An 18,160-nucleotide genomic window follows, 5' to 3' on the forward strand; every position below is an offset into this window, starting at 1 on the left:
TTTGCTTTTGTGAAGCGCAAATTCAGATGAGTCCTGGTGATCTGTTTGAGCAGACCTGCAGCGCCTCATTTATATCAGTGTGCACCTTTTTCATTTTCCAAACACCTGCGGGAAACACTTGTGTGACTTCACGCGGTTCAAAGGTCAAAATAAACATAAACATAACAACATGTTACACATTTCAGATTTGATATTGCGTCAGTATGAAAGATTTATCCCACAACAAATAAATATCACAGCAAAGTTAAAATAACACGCCTGGTACGAATTAAAAAAGACTAAACTGCTATATAGTAATACCAAAGACAATGCATGTAATAGAATACCTAAAAACATTAAATCAAACACAGTTTACTGTTGATAATATTGGAATGACTCAGCTTCGATATTGGAAATTATGGGAATATTATAGGAATATTAATGCGATTTTTCAAGGGCAACTAATAATAATAATAAAAGTTAAAATATGACGCCTGGTACATACACTGCAACAATTATTCAGGAATGGTTTGAGGAACATGACAAAGAAAGAATTTACAGGACTTTAAGGATCTGCTGTTAACGTCTTGGTGCCAGATACCAGAGAACACCTTCAGAGGTCTTGTGGAGTCCATGACTCGGTGGGTCAAAGCTGTTTTGGCTGCACGAGGGGGATCTAAACAATATTAGGCAGGTGGGTTTAATGTTGCGGCTGATCGGTGGTTTGTGAGAACCAGGAAGCCTATTGAAGGAGGATTCTCCTTCACCTTTTCATTTTACAGACTAGTAGCTTATTATATTTGTCCTGTACATCATGAAGAGTCTGAAAAGTAACCAGCATTTATTGATTGTGTTTTATTTCTATGGTAGTTTCATTCTAATTAGTATTTTCATTTGTGGTTTGTAGCACGTTGTTTTTATTGTATTGTGTGTGTGTTTTTTCAAAAGTCTATAAGGACAAAAGATGTGAATCAAATTAGATTATTAATACTCTGCAGTTTACTGTATAAACAGCCACATTCTGATGAAAACAAGCTGAAATGTTACTGATCAGTTATGAATGAGCGTCACCGCGCAGCCGAAGTCACACACTGACTTTCATTTTCTCTTTGTGGGAACTTCCCATTTACTACACTGAGTGGACACAGAATGATTATTGTTAGTCCACACATGATGTAATTCCAACAATTATCTCTTTATAATACATTTTCCATCTCATTGACCAGCGTGCAGACTGAAAGAGAGGTGATGACGTCATCAAAAAAACGATGCCTGAAATCTCAAAAAGACAAAAACACTGTAAACTAACGAAATTAAATACATAAATAAATGTTCAAATATCCTAAAACCTTTATCAGTGACAGGGATTACATTCAAGGAGAATTAATTTTGGGTGTCCACAAATTTCTAGACCAACTATTTATAACATTGATTTTATTATTGGTGTTATTATATTTCGATCTATTTTATCATTTTATTATATTATTCTATTCATTGTTGGGTTTTTATCGTATTTTTTCATTTTATGTAGAACACTTTGTAACTTGTTTTAAAAGTGCTATATAAATATATAAATAAAGGTATTATTATTATTAGTTGCCCTTGAAAAATCACAATAATATTCCTATAATAATACTATAATTTCCCATATCGAATACTGACATATTCCAATCAATTCATCAACAATTAACTGTGTTTGATTTAATGTTTTTAGGTATTCTATTACATGCATTGTCTTTGGTATTACTATATAGCAGTTTAGTCTTTTTTCATTCGTACCAGGCGTGATATTTTAACTTAACTGTGATATTTATTTATTGTGGGATAAATCTTTCATACTGACGCAATATCAAATCTGAAATGTGTAACATGTTGTTATGTTTATGTTTATTTTGACCTTTGAACCGCGTGAAGTCACACAAGTGTTTCCCGCAGGTGTTTGGAAAATGAAAAAGGTGCGCACTGATATAAATGAGGCGCTGCAGGTCTGCTCAAACAGATCACCAGGACTCATCTGAATTTGCGCTTCACAAAAGCAAATTATACCTTTTTAAAAATGATGAACAGGATTTTCTTTGCTTGTGTGCTCCTCAGTCTGTACAGCGCAGGATCCTCGCTGAGCTGCAGATGGTTGGTTCATAAATTCAGACAGCACACTAAAAACTCTTTGGAGCTACTGGATACGATGGTAAGTGTGCTTTTTAAAATGTTGTTTACATTGATTTAGTTATCTTAATGGACTCACTTTAATTAGTTGTCTGTACTTTAACACGTGATTTGTTTGTGTGTGATGCAGGCAAATAATTCCACCAACACCACTGAGGATGCTGAACTGGAGGTGGCCTTCCCTCATCGTCTGTACATTCAGGCGTCCAACGCATCAGTAAGTCATCCTGAAATAAGTTTCTTTCTTTGTTGTTTTCAGAGAAAAGTGTGGTCACAGCTGTGAAAAAGTGACATGAATGTAATATGTGATTGTTTATTTCCTCATTCCAGACTGGGGAGCGTCTTGTTTTCATCGTGCAGGTTCTGAAGGAGTTGGCTAAGTTGTTTAAGAAGGATCACAGCTCTGCATCATGGCAGAAGAAGACAGAGGAGGACTTTGTCAGTGTTGTGAACGGGCAGATTCATGGTCTGCGTCCCTGTGTAAGTAGAGCCCAGCACTGGAAGAAGTACTCACATCCTTTACTTCAATAAAAGTAAATAAGTACTATTTAAAAGTAAAAGTACTTGTTTTGCAGAAAATCAGGCTGTGACAATATTAAATTTGTTTAATAAAGTACATTTTTATTACTGATGAATCAGTGTATAAGCAGCATTTTATTGTAATTATTTGATCTTCAGGATTTTATAAGAATCAGCAGATAAATCTGAAGGACTGTGAGATGATAATTTGTGAAGGAAAGAAGAGAAAACAAACTTCTGTTACATAAAGCTTGTCTTATTTCATTTCAAAAGAGTAAAAAAAGTAACTAAAGCTGTCAGATAAAATGTAATGGAGGATAAAGTACATTATTTCCCTCTGAATTGTGTAGTAGAAAAATTAAATACTCAAGTAGCGTACAAGTACTTCAAAACTGTACTTAAGTACTTGAGTAAATGCAATGTACTGTTACATTTAATTAGATTTCTGTCACAGTGAAATCCCGTCTACATGTGTCCATTGTGACTGTGTGATGGAGATTTATTTGAATGAAGATGTATTTTCTAAATTATTTTACTTCTGATTCATGTAGATTGGGAGTCACAGCCACAAGAAGAAAAACCATGACCTGACCAAATATTTCCACACTCTCTCAGACCACGTCAAGCGAATGGTAAGTTATCTGTCCCATTCACTTTGGTCTTAGATGTGAGACACTGTGGTTGGATGCATCCAGCATGTTGTAATAATAATAATAATATTCTTCTGTCTGTAGGGTCACAGTGCTGAAGCCTGGGAGCTGATCAGGAGGGAAATCAAAATCCATCTATTCAGAGTCGACCAGCTGGCTTCATCTCTACTCACCACCAACTGAAACCTGTCTGTGTGTCAGACTGAGAATGTGTTAAATTATTTGTTTACATGCAGTTTATCTATTTATTATTCTATTTATTTTCTTATGTCTTTATTTATTTATTAGTTTATTTATTGAGTTGTTTTAATAACCAACAGCTGATTGGTTGATTGTGTTGATTTTTAGCATTGAGCAAAATGAAGAATTCTTTTTTTTACATTACATCCCATGTTTGTTTGTTTATTTATTTATTTATTTATTTATTTATTTATTTATTTATTTATTTATTCATTCATTTATTCATTTATTGATTTCTCAGTTTATGTGTCACTTTAGTTATTTATTTATCAGTTTATTTATTGAATTGTTTGTGTATCAGTTGATTGGTTGATCATGTATCTTTCTATGTGTTGATTTTTAGTGTTGAGCAAAATGAAATGTATTTTTAAAGATTTTTTACATGTTATAGCCAATAAAAAATGATGTAAATGGAAACATTTTTGTTTTGTTTGTTATTCCTGTTGTATAAACAAAGTGAATGCAGATTTTCTTTTTAATGAGCACAAATACACAACAGGAACATTTAGGGTAATTTCTATAGTAATACCTCTCATTAACATGTCTGATGATCATGTACCAGTACTTACACCTACTGTACGTACAAGATAGAAGTGATGTTAAATGGTCAAGTCATACAATTAAAACTGAATTAACTGGATTAACTGACTGGATTATTAACTGGGCAAAGCAAGAGGCCCCAAAAGTTCAGTTTCACTCCACATCATTTGGGTCTATCTAATCTGATTAATCATAAATTTGTTATAAATTCACACCACTGAAGTAAAATATCAACCACAAACCTGGAAGAGGAACTCTGTGTCCAAATCCAGTTTTATGACCTGAGTAGTTTTAATTAATACCAGTGTATGTGCACTGGAGGCTTCAGCATCAGACTTGTGTAAGTTGTCTACTGGCTCTTGATTGGCTCCAAACTAGTTGTGATGTCACTAATCATATTGAACACTCCCTTAACTCAGATTTAAGGTGAGCACAGAGACACTTTCCCCCTTCGTAAAAACAGCTTCTAGTGTCAAACTCTGCACAAACATCATTCTGCACAGAGAAAATCAAACCCCCAACCAGAGGAACAAGAAGAAAAACACTTCTGACTGGAGGAGGACACTTTTGATAACTGATTAGTTGTTTAGTTTGTTTAATTTTTTAAGCTAAATTCCCAAAATTTCACTGGTACCAACTACTCAACTGTGAATATTTACTAATATTCACAGTTATTTATGATAATAAACTCAACATCTTCTGGTTTTTGACTGTTGTTCAGAAGAAATGAGAACTTTGAAAATGTTAACTTTGCTTCAGTGAATAAAGAATAATGACCATCAGACTGTTTTCTGACATTTTATACACTGAACAATCGATTATTCAAGAAACTAATTGTCAGACCTATTGATAATGTGAATAACTGTCCGTTGCAGCCTGGAATAACACTAACTTCCAAGTTTTCTGTGTGCAGTTTGATAAAAACAACAATATAAAGTAAAACTATTCAGGTGTTTAAACTGGATTGTGACAGTGAGAGTTCCTCTTCCAGACCAGAGCAAGATGGAGGATGGAGGACCTGTCATGGTTGATATTGTACTTCAGTGGTCCAAATTTATAACAAATTTGCCATTAATGAAATGATATGGATCAAACTGGAGGCTTTTGGGGCCCCTGGAGGTCTGCTGTAAGTACTGTTCCATGATCATCAGAACTGATTGTGAGAGGTACGTGTGCATCAGATCCTGAACAACACCTCACATGTTCCTGCTGTTTGACTATTCTCATTAATAGAAAATCTTGTTTATGGAACAGGAATAAAAAAACAACAAAAATATTTCCAACTGCAGGGAGAAGTATTATTTGTTTTATTAGCTATAACATGGTATCCCATGTACATACAGGTAAAAAATATATATATTTCATTTTTCTCAATGCTAAAATCAACACATAGAGAGACACATAGTCAACCAATCAACTGATAAATACACAAACAATTAAATCAATAAATAAATACATTATGAATAAATAAATAAATAAACTGCATGTAAGTAAATAATTTAAAACATTCTCAGTCTAACACACAGACAGGTTTCAGTTGTTGGTGAGTAGAGATGAAGCCAGCTGGTCGACTCTGAATAGATGGATTTTGATTTCCCTCCTGATCAGCTCCCAGGCTTCAGCACTGTGACCCTACAGACAGAAGAATATTATTATTATTATTACAACATGCTGGATGCGTCCAACCACAGTGTCTCACATCTAAGACCAAAGTGAATGGGACAGATAACTTACCATTCGCTTGACGTGGTCTGAGAGAGTGTGGAAATATTTGGTCAGGTCATGGTTTTTCTTCTTGTGGCTGTGACTCCCAATCTACATGAATCAGAAGCAAAATAATTTAGAAAATACGTCTTCATTCAAATAAATCTCCATCACACAGTCACAATGGACACATGTAGACGGGATTTCACTGTGACAGAAATCTAATTAAATGTAACAGTACATTGCATTAACTCAAGTACTTAAGTACAGTTTTGAAGTACTTGTACGTTACTTGAGTATTTAATTTTTCTACTACGCAATTCAGAGGGAAATAATGTACTTTATCCTCCATTACATTTTATCTGACAGCTTTAGTTACTTTTTTTTACTCTTTTGACATGAAATAAGACAAGCTTTATGTAACAGAAGTTTGTTTTCTCTTCTTTCCTTCACAAATTATCATCTCACAGTCCTTCAGATTTATCTGCTGATTCTTATAAAATTCTGAAGATCAAATAATTACAATAAAATGCTGCTTACACACTGATTCATCAGTAATAAAAATGTACTTTATTAAACAAATTTAATATTGTCACAGCCTGATTTTCTGCAAAACAAGTACTTTTACTTTTAAATAATACTTATTTACTTTTACTGAAGTAAAGGATGTGAGTACTTCTTCCAGTGCTGGGCTCTACTTACACAGGGACGCAGACCATGAATCTGCCTGTTCACAACACTGACAAAGTCCTCCTCTGTCTTCTTCTGCCATGATGCAGAGCTGTGATCCTTCTTAAACAACTTAGCCAACTCCTTCAGAACCTGCACGATGAAAACAAGACGCTCCCCAGCCTGGAATGAGGAAATAAACAATCACATATTACATTCATGTCACTTTTTCACAGCTGTGACCACACTTTTCTCTGAAAACAACAAAGAAAGAAACTTATTTCAGGATGACTTACTGATGCTTTGGACGCCTGAATGTACAGATCACGAGGGAAGGCCACCTCCAGTTCAGCATCCTCAGTGGTGTTGGTGGAATTATTTGCCTGCATCACACACAAACAAATCACGTGTTAAAGTACAGACAACTAATTAAAGTGAGTCCATTAAGATAACTAAATCAATGTAAACAACCTTTTAAAAGCACACTTACCATCGTATCCAGTAGCTCCAAAGAGTTTTCAGTGTGCTGTCTGAATTTATGTCTCAACCATCTGCAGCTCAGCGAGGATCCTGCGCTGTACAGACTGAGGAGCAGGCAAGCAAAGAAAATCCTGTTCATCATTTTTAAAAAGGTATAATTTGCTTTTGTGAAGCGCAAATTCAGATGAGTCCTGGTGATCTGTTTGAGCAGACCTGCAGCGCCTCATTTATATCAGTGTGCACCTTTTTCATTTTCCAAACACCTGCGGGAAACACTTGTGTGACTTCACGCGGTTCAAAGGTCAAAATAAACATAAACATAACAACATGTTACACATTTCAGATTTGATATTGCGTCAGTATGAAAGATTTATCCCACAATAAATAAATATCACAGTTAAGTTAAAATATCACGCCTGGTACGAATGAAAAAAGACTAAACTGCTATATAGTAATACCAAAGACAATGCATGTAATAGAATACCTAAAAACATCAAATCAAACACAGTTTACTGTTGATGAATTGATTGGAATATGTCAGTATTCGATATGGGAAATTATAGTATTATTATAGGAATATTATTGTGATTTTTCAAGGGCAACTAATAATAATAATACCTTTATTTATATATTTATATAGCACTTTTAAAACAAGTTACAAAGTGTTCTACATAAAATGAAAAAATACGATAAAAACCCAACAATGAATAGAATAATATAATAAAATGATAAAATACATCGAAATGTAATAACACCAATAATAAAATCAATGTTATAAATAGTTGGTCTAGAAATTTGTGGACACCCAAAATTAATTCTCCTTGAATGTAATCCCTGTCACTGATAAAGGTTTTAGGATATTTGAACATTTATTTATGTATTTAATTTCGTTAGTTTACAATGTTTTGGATTTTTGAGATTTCAGGCATCGTTTTTTTGATGACGTCATCACCTCTCTTTCAGTCTGCACGCTGGTCAATGAGATGGAAAATGTATTATAAAGAGATAATTGTTGGAATTACATCATGTGTGGACTAGCAATAATCATTCTGTGTCCACTCAGTGCAGTAAATGGGAAGTTCCCACAAAGAGAAAATGAAAGTCAGTGTGTGACTGCGGCTGCGCGGTGACGCTCATTCATAACTGATCAGTAACATTTCAGCTTGTTTTCATCAGAATGTGGCTGTTTATACAGTAAACTGCAGAGTATTAATAATCTAATTTGATTCACATCTCTTGTCCTTGTAGACTTTTGAAAAAACACACACACAATACAATAAAAACAACGTGCTACAAACCACAAATGAAAATACTAATTAGAATGAAACTACCATAGAAATAAAACACAATCAATAAATGCTGGTTACTTTTCAGACTCTTCATGATGTACATGACAAATATAATAGGCTACTAGTCTGTAAAATGAAAAGGTGAAGGAGAATCCTCCTTCAATAGGCTTCCTGGTTCTCACAAACCACCGATCAGCCACAGCATTAAACCCACCTGCCTAATATTGTTTAGATCCCCCTCGTGCAGCCAAAACAGCTTTGACCCACCGAGTCATGGACTCCACAAGACCTCTGAAAGTGTCCTCTGGTATCTGGAGCCAGGACGTTAACAGCAGATCCTTAAAGTCCTGTAAATTCTTTCTTTGTCATGTTCCTCAAACCATTCCTGAATAATTGTTGCAGTGTATGTACCAGGCGTCATATTTGAACTTTTATTATTATTATTAGTTGCCCTTGAAAAATCGCATTAATATTCCTTTAATATTCCCATAATTTCCAATATCAAAACTGGGTCATTCCAATATTATCAACAATAAACTGTGTTTGATTTGATGTTTTTTTTTAGGTATTCTATAACATGCATTGTCTTTGGTATTTAACTTTGCTGTGATATTTATTGATTGTGGGATAAATCTTTCATACTGACGCAATATCAGATCTGAAATGTGTAACATGTTGTTATGTTTATGTTTATTTTGACCTTTGAACTGCGTGAAGTCACACAAGTGTTTCCCGCAGGTGTTTGGAAAATGAAAAAGGTGCGCACTGATATAAATGAGGCGCTGCAGGTCTGCTCAAACAGATCACCAGGACTCATCTGAATTTGCGCTTCACAAAAGCAAATTACACCTTTTTAAAAATGATGAACAGGATTTTCTTTGCTTGCCTGCTCCTCAGTCTGTACAGCGCAGGATCCTCGCTGAGCTGCAGATGGTTGAGTCATAAATTCAAACAGCACACTGAAAACTCTTTGGAGCTACTGGATACGATGGTAAGTGTGCTTTTTAAAATGTTGTTTACAGTGATTTAGTTATCTTAATGGACTCACTTTTATTAATCATCTGTACTTTAACACGTGATTTGTTTGTGTGTGATGCAGGCTAATAATTCCACCAACACCACTGAGGATGCTGAACTGGAGGTGGCCTTCCCTCATCGTCTGTACACTCAGGCGTCCAAAGCATCAGTAAGTCATCCTGAAATAAGTTTCTTTCTTTGTTGTTTTCAGAGAAAAGTGTGGTCCCAGCTGTGAAAAAGTGACATGAATGTAATATGTGATTGTTTTTTTCCCTCCTTCCAGGCTGGGGAGCGTCTTGTTTTCATCGTGCAGGTTCTGAAGGAGTTGGCTAAGTTGTTTAAGAAGGATCACAGTTCTGCATCATGGCAGAAGAAGACAGAGGACTTTGTCATTGTTGTGAACGGGCAGATTCATGGTCTGCGTCCCTGTGTAAGTAGAGCCCAGTACTGGAAGAAGTACTCACATCCTTTACTTCAGTAAAAGTCCTGCTTTTAAAATCCTACTTCAGTAAAAGTACATAAGTATTATGTAAAAGTAAAAGTACTTGTTTTGCAGAAAATCAGGCTGTGACAATATTAGATTTCTTTAATAAAGTACATTATTATTACTGATGAATCAGTGTATAAGCAGCATTTTATTGTAATTATTTGATCTTCAGGATTTTATGAGAATCAGCAGATAAATCTGAAGGACTGTGAGATGATAATTCAAAAAAAGAGTAAAAACAATGTAACTAAAGCTGTCGACTAAAATGTAATGGAGGATAAAGTATAATATTTCCCTCTGAATTGTGGTGTAGTAGAACTACAAAGCAGCAGAAAAATTAAATACTCAAGTAGCGTACAAGTACTTCAAAACTGTACTTAAGTACTTGAGTAAATGCAATGTACTGTTACATTTAATTAGATTCCTGTCACAGTGAAATCCTGTCTACATGTGTCCATTGTGACTGTGTGATGGAGATTTATTTGAATGAAGACATATTTTCTAAATTATTTTACTTCTGATTCATGTAGATTGGGAGTCACAGCCACAAGAAGAAAAACGATGACCTGACCAAATATTTCCACACTCTCTCAGACCACATCAAGCGAATGGTAAGTTATCTGTCCCATTCACTTTGGTCTTAGATGTGAGACACTGTGGTTGGACGCATCCAGTATGTTGTAATAATAATAATAATATTCTTCTGTCTGTAGGGTCACAGTGCTGAAGCCTGGGAGCTGATCAGGAGGGAAATCAAAATCCATCTATTCAGAGTCGACCAGTTGGCTTCATCTCTACTCACCACCAACTGAAACCTGTCTGTGTGTCAGACTGAGAATGTGTTAAATTATTTGTTTACATGCAGTTTATTTATTTATTATTCTATTTATTTTCTTATGTCTTTATTTATTTATTAGTTTATTTATTGAGTTGTTCTAGTAACCAACAGCTGATTGGTTGACTGTGTTGATTTTTAGCATTGAGCAAAATGAAGAATTTTTTTTTTTTACATTACATCCCATGTTTGTTTATTATTTATTTATTTATTTATTTATTTATTCATTTATTGATTTCTCAGTTTATTTATCAGTTTATTTATTTATTTATCAGTTTATTTATTGAATTGTTTGTGTATCATTTGATTGGTTGATCATGTATCTTTCTATGTGTTGATTTTTAGCGTTGAGCAAAATGAAATGTATTTTTAAAGATTTTTTACATGTAATAGCCAATAAAAAATGATGTAAATGGAAACATTTTTGTTTTGTTTGTTATTCCTGTTGCATAAACAAAGTGAATGCAGATTTTCTTTTTAATGAGCAAAAATGCACAACAGGAACATTTAGGGTAATTTCTATAGTAATACCTCTCATTAACATCTCTGATGATCATGTACTTGTACTTACACCTACTATAAGTGCAAGATAGAAGTGATGTTAAATGGTCAAGTCAGACAATTAAAACTGAAGAGTAAAACACAAGGCTGGATTATTAACTGGGCAAAGCAAGAGGCCCCAAAAGTTCAGTTTCACTCCACATCATTTGGGTCTACCTAATTTGATTAATCACAAATTTGTTATAAATTCACACCACTGAAGTGAAATATCAACCACGAACCTGGAAGAGAGACTCTGTGTCCAAATCCAGTTTTATGACCTGAATAGTTTTAGTTTATACCAGTGTATGTGCACTGGAGGCTTCAGCATCAGACTTGTGTAAGTTGTCTACTGGCTCTTGATTGGCTCCAAACTAGTTGTGATGTCACTAATCATGTTGTACACTCCTTTAACTCAGATTTAAGGTGAGCACAGAGACACTTTCCCTGAAGTAAAATATCAACCATGAACCTGGAAGAGGAACTTTGTGTCCAAATCCGGATTTATGACCTGAATAGTTTTAGTTTATATTGTTGTTGTTTTTTTTATTATCAAACTGCAGACAGAAAACTTGGTGCAGTAAGTTAGGAATCCAGCATTGTTTATTACTCTGATTTGACCATTTAACATCACTTCTATCTTGCACCTACAGTAGGTGTAAGTACTGGTACATGATCATCACAAATGTTTGTTTCTATGTAAATTACCCTAAACGATCCTGTTGTTTACTTGTGCTTATTAAAAGGAAAAATCTGCATTCCCTTTGTTTATGTAACAGCAATAAAAAGCCCAAAATATTTCCATTTGCATCATTTTTTATTGGCTATAACATGGGATGTAACATGTAAAAAATCTTTTAAAAAATATTTCATTTTGCTCAATGCTAAAAATCAACACAGTCAACCAATCAGCTGTTGGGTACTAAAACAACTCAATAAGTAGACTGATGAATAAATAAAGACATAAGTAAATAAATAGAATAATAAATAAATAAACTGCATGTAAGCAAATAATGTAACACACTCAGTCTGACACACAGACAGATTTCAGTTGGTGGTGAGTAGAGATGAAGCCAGCTGGTCGGCTCTGAATAGATGGATTTTAATTTCCCTCCTGATCAGCTCCCAGGCTTCAGCACTGTGACCCTACAGACAGAAGAATATTATTATTAAAACATAGATAGATAGATAGATAGATAGATAGATAGATAGATAGATAGATAAATAGATAGATAGACAGTGTAGACTTACCATTCGTCCAAGGATATGGCCTGAGAGTCTCTTGAAATACATCTGCAGCTTCTTGTTCTTCTTGTGGCTGTTGCTCCCATTCTAAATGAATAAAAAGTCAAATGATTTAAGAAAATAGTTTTTAACATGTCTTACAAAAAGCAGTGTGTAGTCAGGCTCACATTTCAGATGTCTATGAGTTGGGTTGAGTTGAGTTACTTGTAGTATTGAGTATTTTTATATTGCTGTATTAGTAAAAGATGTGAATTCTTCTTCCAACACTGCAAAAATCAATCAACAATCATTTAATGTGTGAACAAGTGAGACTATGTTCCTCCACATTTCTGAGACTTACACAGGAGCGCAGACCATCAGCCTGCTGGGTGACAACATTGAGAAAGTCCTCCACTGTCTTCTCCTCCCATAATGTAGAGTTATGAGCCTCCTCAAACAGGGCAGCCGTCTGCTCCAGAATCTGCACAATGAAACCAAGACGCTCCCCAACCTGGAAGAAGAAGAAGAAGACGATCAATCACAGATTACTACAGACATACAGTATATTATATTTTGCAATTACAATTGCAGTGGTTAAAAGCTGAGGATGACTTACTGATGCTTTGGACGCCTGGGTGTACAGATCATGAGGGAAGGCCACCTCCAGTTCAGCATCCTCAGTGGTGTTGGTGGAATTATTAGCCTGCATCACACACAAACAAATCATGTGTTAAAGTACAGACAATGAATTAAAGTGAGTTCATTTAGATGATTAAATCAATATAAACAACATTTTAAAAAGCACACTTACCATCGTATCCAGTAGCTCCAAAGAGTTTTCAGTGTGCTGTCTGAATTTATGACTCAACCATCTGCAGCTCAGCGAGGATCCTGCGCTGTACAGACTGAGGAGCAGACAAGCAAAGACAATCCTGTTCATCATTTTTAAAAAGGTATAATTTGCTTTTGTGTGGAGCAAATTCAGATGAGTCCTGGTGATCTGTTTGAGCAGACCTGCAGCGCCTCATTTAAAGGAGTGAGCACCTTTTTCATTTTCTAAACACCTGTGGGAAACACTGTGTGGCTTTCACGCCGTTAGGTAAAGGTCAAAATCGCAACATAACATGTTACACATTTCAGATTTGATATCGTGTCAGTATGAAAGATTTATCCCACAATAAGTAAATATCACTGTAAAGTTAAAATATCACACCTGGTATGTATTAAAAAGGACTAAACTGCTATATAGTAATACCAAAGACAATGCATGTTATAGAATACCTAAAAAACATAAAATCAAACACAGTTCACTAATGATAATGTTGGAATAAGTCAGAATTCAATATTGGAAATTATGGTATTATTATAGGAATATTAGTGCGATTTTTCAAGGACAAGTAAGAATAATAATAATAATAATACCTTTATTTAAATAGCACTTCTTAAAACAAGTTACACAGTGTTCTACATGAAATGAAAAAATACAATAAAAACCCAACAATTAATAGAATAATATACTAAAATGATAAAATAGATCGAAATGTAATAACACCAATAATAAAATCAATGTTATAAATAGTAGGTCTAGAAATTTGTGGACACCCAAAATTAATTCTCTTTGAATGTAATCCCTGTCACTGATAAAGGTTTTAGGGTATTTGAACATTTATTTATGTATTTAATTTCGTTAGTTTACAGTGTTTTTGTATTTCTGAGATTTCAGACATCGTTTTGATGACGTCATCACCTGTCTTTCATTATGCACGCTGGTCAATGGATGGAAAATGTATTAAAAAGAGATAATTGTTGGAATTGCATCATCAGTTCTGTGTGAACGAACAACAATCATTCATTGATAAAATTACAAGCGTGATTACAATGTGTCCATTAAGTGTAGTAAATGGGAAGTTCCCACAAAGAGAAAATGAAAAGTCAGTGTGTGACTGCGGCTGCGTAGTGACGCTCATTCATAACTGATCAGTGACATTTCAGCTTGTTTTCATCAGAATGTGGCTGCTTGTACAGTCAACTGCAGAGTATTAATAGTCTAATTTGATTCACATCTCTTGTCCTTATAGACTTTTGGAAAAAATCACCTTGAAGTCTTTGTCATGTTCCTCAAACCATCCCTGAACAATTGTTGCAGTGTATGTACCAAGCGTCATATTTTAACTTTTATTATTATTATTATTTGCCCTTGAAAAATGATAATCACATAATTTCCCATATCGAATACTGAGCTTTTCCAATGTTATCAATAGTGAACTGTGTTTGATTTTATGTTTTTTTAGGTATTCTATAACATGCATTGTCTTTGGTGTTAATATAGAGTTCAGTCTTTTTTAATACGTAACAGGCGTGATATTTTAACTTAGCTGTAATAGTTATTTATTGTGGGATAAATCTTTCATACGGACGCAAATTCAAATCTGAAATGTGTGACACGTTGTTCCGATTTTGACCATTTAACCGCGTAAAAGTCACACAAGTGTTTCCCACAGGTGTTTAGAAAATGAAAAAGGTGCTCACTCCTTTAAATAAGGCGCTGCAGGTTTGCTTGCTCAAACAGATCACCAGGACACATCTGAATTTGCTCCACACAAAAGCAAATTATACCTTTTTAAAGATGATGAACAGGATTTTGTCTGCTTGTCTGCTCCTCAGTCTGTACAGCGCAGGATCCTCGCTGAGCTGCAGATGGTTGGGTCATAAATTCAGACAGCACACTGAAAACTCTTTGGAGCTACTGGATACGATGGTAAGTGTGCTTTTTGAAATGTTGTTTATATTGATTTAATCATCTAAATGGATTCACTTTACTTAATTTTCTATACTTTAACACACGATTTGTTTGTGTGTGATTCAGGCTAATAATTCCACCAACACCACTGAGGATGCTGAACTGGAGGTGGCCTTCCCTCATGATCTGTACACCCAGGCGTCCAAAGCATCAGTAAGTCATCCTCAGCTTTTAACCACTGCAATTGTAATTGCAAAATATAATATACTGTATGAATTGTTTATTGTCTGTAGCAATCTGTGGTTGATCGTCTTCTTCTTCTTCCAGGTTGGGGAGCGTCTTGGTTTCATTGTGCAGATTCTGGAGCAGACGGCTGCCCTGTTTGAGGAGGCTCATAACTCTACATCGTGGGAGGAGAAGACAGTGGAGGACTTTCTCAATGTTGTCACCCAGCAGGCTGATGGTCTGCGCTCCTGTGTAAGTCTCAGAAATGTGGAGGAACATAGTCTCACTTGTTCTCACATATAAGAATGATGGAAGAGGAATTCAGATCTAGAATTAACAATACAGCTATGTAAAAATACTCAATACTACAACTAAAAGTCCTGCATGAAAAATCCTACTTAAGCAAAAGTACAGTTGGCTAGTTTAGTCTAGTGGTTCCCAACCTAGGGTTTGGGCCCCTCCAAAGGGTCTCCAGATAAATCTGAGGGGTGTGAGATAATAAATGGGAGAGGAGAGAAGAAAAAACAAAATTTTGATACACAAATCTGTTTTCAGTTTTTGGAATTTTTCTCTCAACAACTCATAGACATCTTGAATGTGAACCTGACTACACACTGCTTTTTGTAAGACATGTTAAAAATTATTTTCTTAAATCATTTGACTTTTTATTCATTTAGAATGGGAGCAACAGCCACAAGAAGAACAAGAAGCTGCAGATGTATTTCAAGAGACTCTCAGGCCATATCCTTGGACGAATGGTAAGTCTACACTATCTATCTATCTATCTATCTATCTATCTATCTATCTATCTATCTATCTATCTATCTATCTATGTTTTAATAATAATATTCTTCTGTCTGTAGGGTCACAGTGCTGAAGCCTGGGAGCTGATCAGGAGGGAGATTAAAATCCATCTATTCAGAGCCGACCAGCTGGCTTCATCTCTACTCACCACCAACTGAAACCTGTCTGTGTGTCAGACTGAGAGTGTGTTACATTATTTGCTTACATGCAGTTTATTTATTTATTATTCTATTTATTTACTTATGTCTTTATTTATTTATCAGTTTATTTATTGAGCTGTTTTAGTACCCAACAGCTGATTGGTTGACTGTGTTGATTTTTAGCATTGAGCAAAATGAAGATTTGTTGTTTTTTTTTTACATTACATTACATGTTATAACCAATAAAAAATGATGCAAATGGAAATATTCTTACTTTTGTTTTTTATTGCTGTTACATAAACAAAGGGAATACAGATTTTCTTTTTAATAAGCACAAGTAAACAGCAGGAACATTTAGGGTAATTTCTATAATAATACCTCTCACAAACATGTCTGATGATCATGTACAAGGACTTACACCTACTGCAGGTGCAAGATAGAAGTTATGTTAAATGATCAAGTCAGAGAATTAAAAAACTGAAGAGTAATACTCAAGGCTGGATTAGTAACTGGGCAAAGCAGGCAACACCCCAGGGGACCCCAGATCCCTAGGGTCCCCAAAAGCCCAGGTTTACTCCACATCATTTGGGTCTACATAATTTGATTAATCACAACTTTGTTATAAATTTGCACCACTGAAGTACAATATCAAATACGAACCTGGAATAGAGACTTTTAAATCAAATTGCACACAGAAAACTTGGGGCAAGTTAGTGTTATTACAGGCTGCAACAGTTATTTTCATTATCAATAGTCAAAAGACCAACAGTCAAAAACCCAAAGATGTTGAGTATATAAAAAAAATGAGAATATCATCCAATCCAGCCAAATATTTCTACCTTTTTACCTAAAATGAATCAATGCCATGACAAGCTCATATTCTTTGTTCTTTTGCTAAACCATGAAAGACATAATTTCTGTACCTTATAGACCACAAACATGGACACTGTGTTGTCATTTGTAGGAATTTGTGCACTCAAATAGCTTTATGATTTCATGGGGGAATTATTAGTTATTATTGTACACAACTCCAACATGAAAATATTTGTCCAGCGACATCACTCATATTAGAGTAGGTATAATAATAGGGAAATAGTCTTCCTTGTTGGCCACACAAGAGGGGTCAATTAGAATTATGATTGCTATTAATCTTAACTATGATTTTGCAAGGGAGTAGGTCTTTTAAGGTCCAAGAAAAGCCCTAAAAAGCTACCTAAACAAAAACAGCCCAGAGTCTCAGATAAGACACTGTTTTAAAGTTTCAGTCTGCCGCCCAGAAGGTGCATCCTGGCCAACCCCAGGGGTTGCAGAGTTCTGGGGGAGCGGAGTCAGTCCCCTCCTGTTCATGGACAGGTGGGTTCAACTCCTGATTATGGTTACTCCAATAATCAAAGTATTTACAATTTAGCAATTGCATGATTCTTAATTTTGATGATATTTCTGATAGTAGCTTTAGCGTTTGGAGAGTGAAACAAGCAGAATGGTACTAAACATGATGTTAGTGTTATCAAGGATGATGGAATTATGTTTGTGGTACATTTCTTGGCTCAAAATGAGTGGAAAAAAATATAATCAAAGTACGTGACACATATTGCAATATACACACACATACTAACATACAATATTAATTGTCCAGACAAAATCTAAAACTACATTTGTAAGTCCATGGGTTTTACAGTCCTCTGTTCTCCTTGATCCGACTGCAAACAGCAGGGGTCCATGTCATTTGACTGTGTGTGTGTGTGTGTGTGTGTGTGTGTGTGTGTGTGTGTGTGTGTGTGTTTGTTTTGGTAAATGTCTGTGAGTGTCTGTATGTCACTGGGGCATGGCATATTGTGCAGCATGTCTTGTGCCTTATGCCGGTTTGTTCCTTGATTAGTTCTTGGGTTGGTCATTCAAGTCCTGAAAGTCA

The 18,160-nt window shown here is 35.0% G+C and overlaps 5 protein-coding genes across 5 annotated transcripts; 3 read left to right on the forward strand and 2 right to left on the reverse strand.

The window, feature by feature from the left end:
• Positions 1 to 2,035: 2,035 nt before the first annotated feature.
• LOC137171713 (interferon a3-like) lies at positions 2,036 to 3,544 on the forward strand. Its single transcript, XM_067575771.1, has 5 exons — positions 2,036 to 2,167; positions 2,276 to 2,362; positions 2,476 to 2,625; positions 3,216 to 3,296; positions 3,399 to 3,544. The coding sequence occupies exons 1-5, from the start codon at positions 2,036 to 2,038 to the stop codon at positions 3,495 to 3,497; spliced, it is 549 nt and encodes a 182-aa protein (XP_067431872.1). The 3' UTR covers positions 3,498 to 3,544.
• A 2,083-nt stretch (positions 3,545 to 5,627) lies between these two features.
• LOC137171712 (interferon a3-like) lies at positions 5,628 to 7,089 on the reverse strand. Its single transcript, XM_067575770.1, has 5 exons — positions 6,958 to 7,089; positions 6,764 to 6,850; positions 6,501 to 6,650; positions 5,829 to 5,909; positions 5,628 to 5,726 (listed from the first exon to the last, which is right to left on the reverse strand). The coding sequence occupies exons 1-5, from the start codon at positions 7,087 to 7,089 to the stop codon at positions 5,628 to 5,630; spliced, it is 549 nt and encodes a 182-aa protein (XP_067431871.1).
• Positions 7,090 to 9,095: 2,006 nt separating this feature from the next.
• On the forward strand, positions 9,096 to 10,597 carry LOC137171711 (interferon a3-like). The gene is made up of 5 exons (XM_067575769.1): positions 9,096 to 9,227; positions 9,336 to 9,422; positions 9,537 to 9,683; positions 10,271 to 10,351; positions 10,454 to 10,597. The coding sequence occupies exons 1-5, from the start codon at positions 9,096 to 9,098 to the stop codon at positions 10,550 to 10,552; spliced, it is 546 nt and encodes a 181-aa protein (XP_067431870.1). The 3' UTR covers positions 10,553 to 10,597.
• Positions 10,598 to 12,162: 1,565 nt separating this feature from the next.
• On the reverse strand, positions 12,163 to 13,282 carry LOC137171710 (interferon a3-like). Its single transcript, XM_067575768.1, has 5 exons — positions 13,151 to 13,282; positions 12,956 to 13,042; positions 12,701 to 12,850; positions 12,367 to 12,447; positions 12,163 to 12,261 (listed from the first exon to the last, which is right to left on the reverse strand). The coding sequence occupies exons 1-5, from the start codon at positions 13,280 to 13,282 to the stop codon at positions 12,163 to 12,165; spliced, it is 549 nt and encodes a 182-aa protein (XP_067431869.1).
• Positions 13,283 to 14,919: 1,637 nt separating this feature from the next.
• LOC137171900 (interferon a3-like) lies at positions 14,920 to 16,638 on the forward strand. Its single transcript, XM_067576092.1, has 5 exons — positions 14,920 to 15,097; positions 15,206 to 15,292; positions 15,407 to 15,556; positions 15,982 to 16,062; positions 16,168 to 16,638. The coding sequence occupies exons 1-5, from the start codon at positions 14,966 to 14,968 to the stop codon at positions 16,264 to 16,266; spliced, it is 549 nt and encodes a 182-aa protein (XP_067432193.1). The 5' UTR covers positions 14,920 to 14,965; the 3' UTR covers positions 16,267 to 16,638.
• Positions 16,639 to 18,160: the final 1,522 nt, after the last annotated feature.

The sequence above is a fragment of the Thunnus thynnus genome, chromosome 20 (genome assembly GCF_963924715.1).
Source record: "Thunnus thynnus chromosome 20, fThuThy2.1, whole genome shotgun sequence".
In the NCBI taxonomy this organism is placed as follows: Eukaryota; Metazoa; Chordata; class Actinopteri; order Scombriformes; family Scombridae; genus Thunnus; species Thunnus thynnus.

What these genes read in the sequence shown, in the direction of transcription:
- LOC137171711 (XM_067575769.1), top strand. Translation starts at nt 9,096, where the DNA reads ATGATGAACAGGATTTTCTTTGCTTGCCTGCTCCTCAGTCTGTACAGC. An exon ending in TTCATGGTCTGCGTCCCTGT is followed by an intron (nt 9,684 to 10,270) that starts GTAAGTAGAGCC and finishes TGATTCATGTAG; the next exon opens with ATTGGGAGTCACAGCCACAA. An exon ending in CAGACCACATCAAGCGAATG is followed by an intron (nt 10,352 to 10,453) that starts GTAAGTTATCTG and finishes TTCTGTCTGTAG; the next exon opens with GGTCACAGTGCTGAAGCCTG.
- LOC137171900 (XM_067576092.1), top strand. Translation starts at nt 14,966, where the DNA reads ATGATGAACAGGATTTTGTCTGCTTGTCTGCTCCTCAGTCTGTACAGC. An exon ending in CCCAGGCGTCCAAAGCATCA is followed by an intron (nt 15,293 to 15,406) that starts GTAAGTCATCCT and finishes TTCTTCTTCCAG; the next exon opens with GTTGGGGAGCGTCTTGGTTT. An exon ending in GCCATATCCTTGGACGAATG is followed by an intron (nt 16,063 to 16,167) that starts GTAAGTCTACAC and finishes TTCTGTCTGTAG; the next exon opens with GGTCACAGTGCTGAAGCCTG.
- LOC137171710 (XM_067575768.1), bottom strand. Translation starts at nt 13,282, where the DNA reads ATGATGAACAGGATTGTCTTTGCTTGTCTGCTCCTCAGTCTGTACAGC. An exon ending in CCCAGGCGTCCAAAGCATCA is followed by an intron (nt 12,851 to 12,955) that starts GTAAGTCATCCT and finishes TTCTTCTTCCAG; the next exon opens with GTTGGGGAGCGTCTTGGTTT. An exon ending in CTGATGGTCTGCGCTCCTGT is followed by an intron (nt 12,448 to 12,700) that starts GTAAGTCTCAGA and finishes TTATTCATTTAG; the next exon opens with AATGGGAGCAACAGCCACAA.
- LOC137171713 (XM_067575771.1), top strand. Translation starts at nt 2,036, where the DNA reads ATGATGAACAGGATTTTCTTTGCTTGTGTGCTCCTCAGTCTGTACAGC. An exon ending in TGGAGCTACTGGATACGATG is followed by an intron (nt 2,168 to 2,275) that starts GTAAGTGTGCTT and finishes TGTGTGATGCAG; the next exon opens with GCAAATAATTCCACCAACAC. An exon ending in TTCATGGTCTGCGTCCCTGT is followed by an intron (nt 2,626 to 3,215) that starts GTAAGTAGAGCC and finishes TGATTCATGTAG; the next exon opens with ATTGGGAGTCACAGCCACAA.
- LOC137171712 (XM_067575770.1), bottom strand. Translation starts at nt 7,089, where the DNA reads ATGATGAACAGGATTTTCTTTGCTTGCCTGCTCCTCAGTCTGTACAGC. An exon ending in TGGAGCTACTGGATACGATG is followed by an intron (nt 6,851 to 6,957) that starts GTAAGTGTGCTT and finishes TGTGTGATGCAG; the next exon opens with GCAAATAATTCCACCAACAC. An exon ending in TTCAGGCGTCCAAAGCATCA is followed by an intron (nt 6,651 to 6,763) that starts GTAAGTCATCCT and finishes TCCTCATTCCAG; the next exon opens with GCTGGGGAGCGTCTTGTTTT.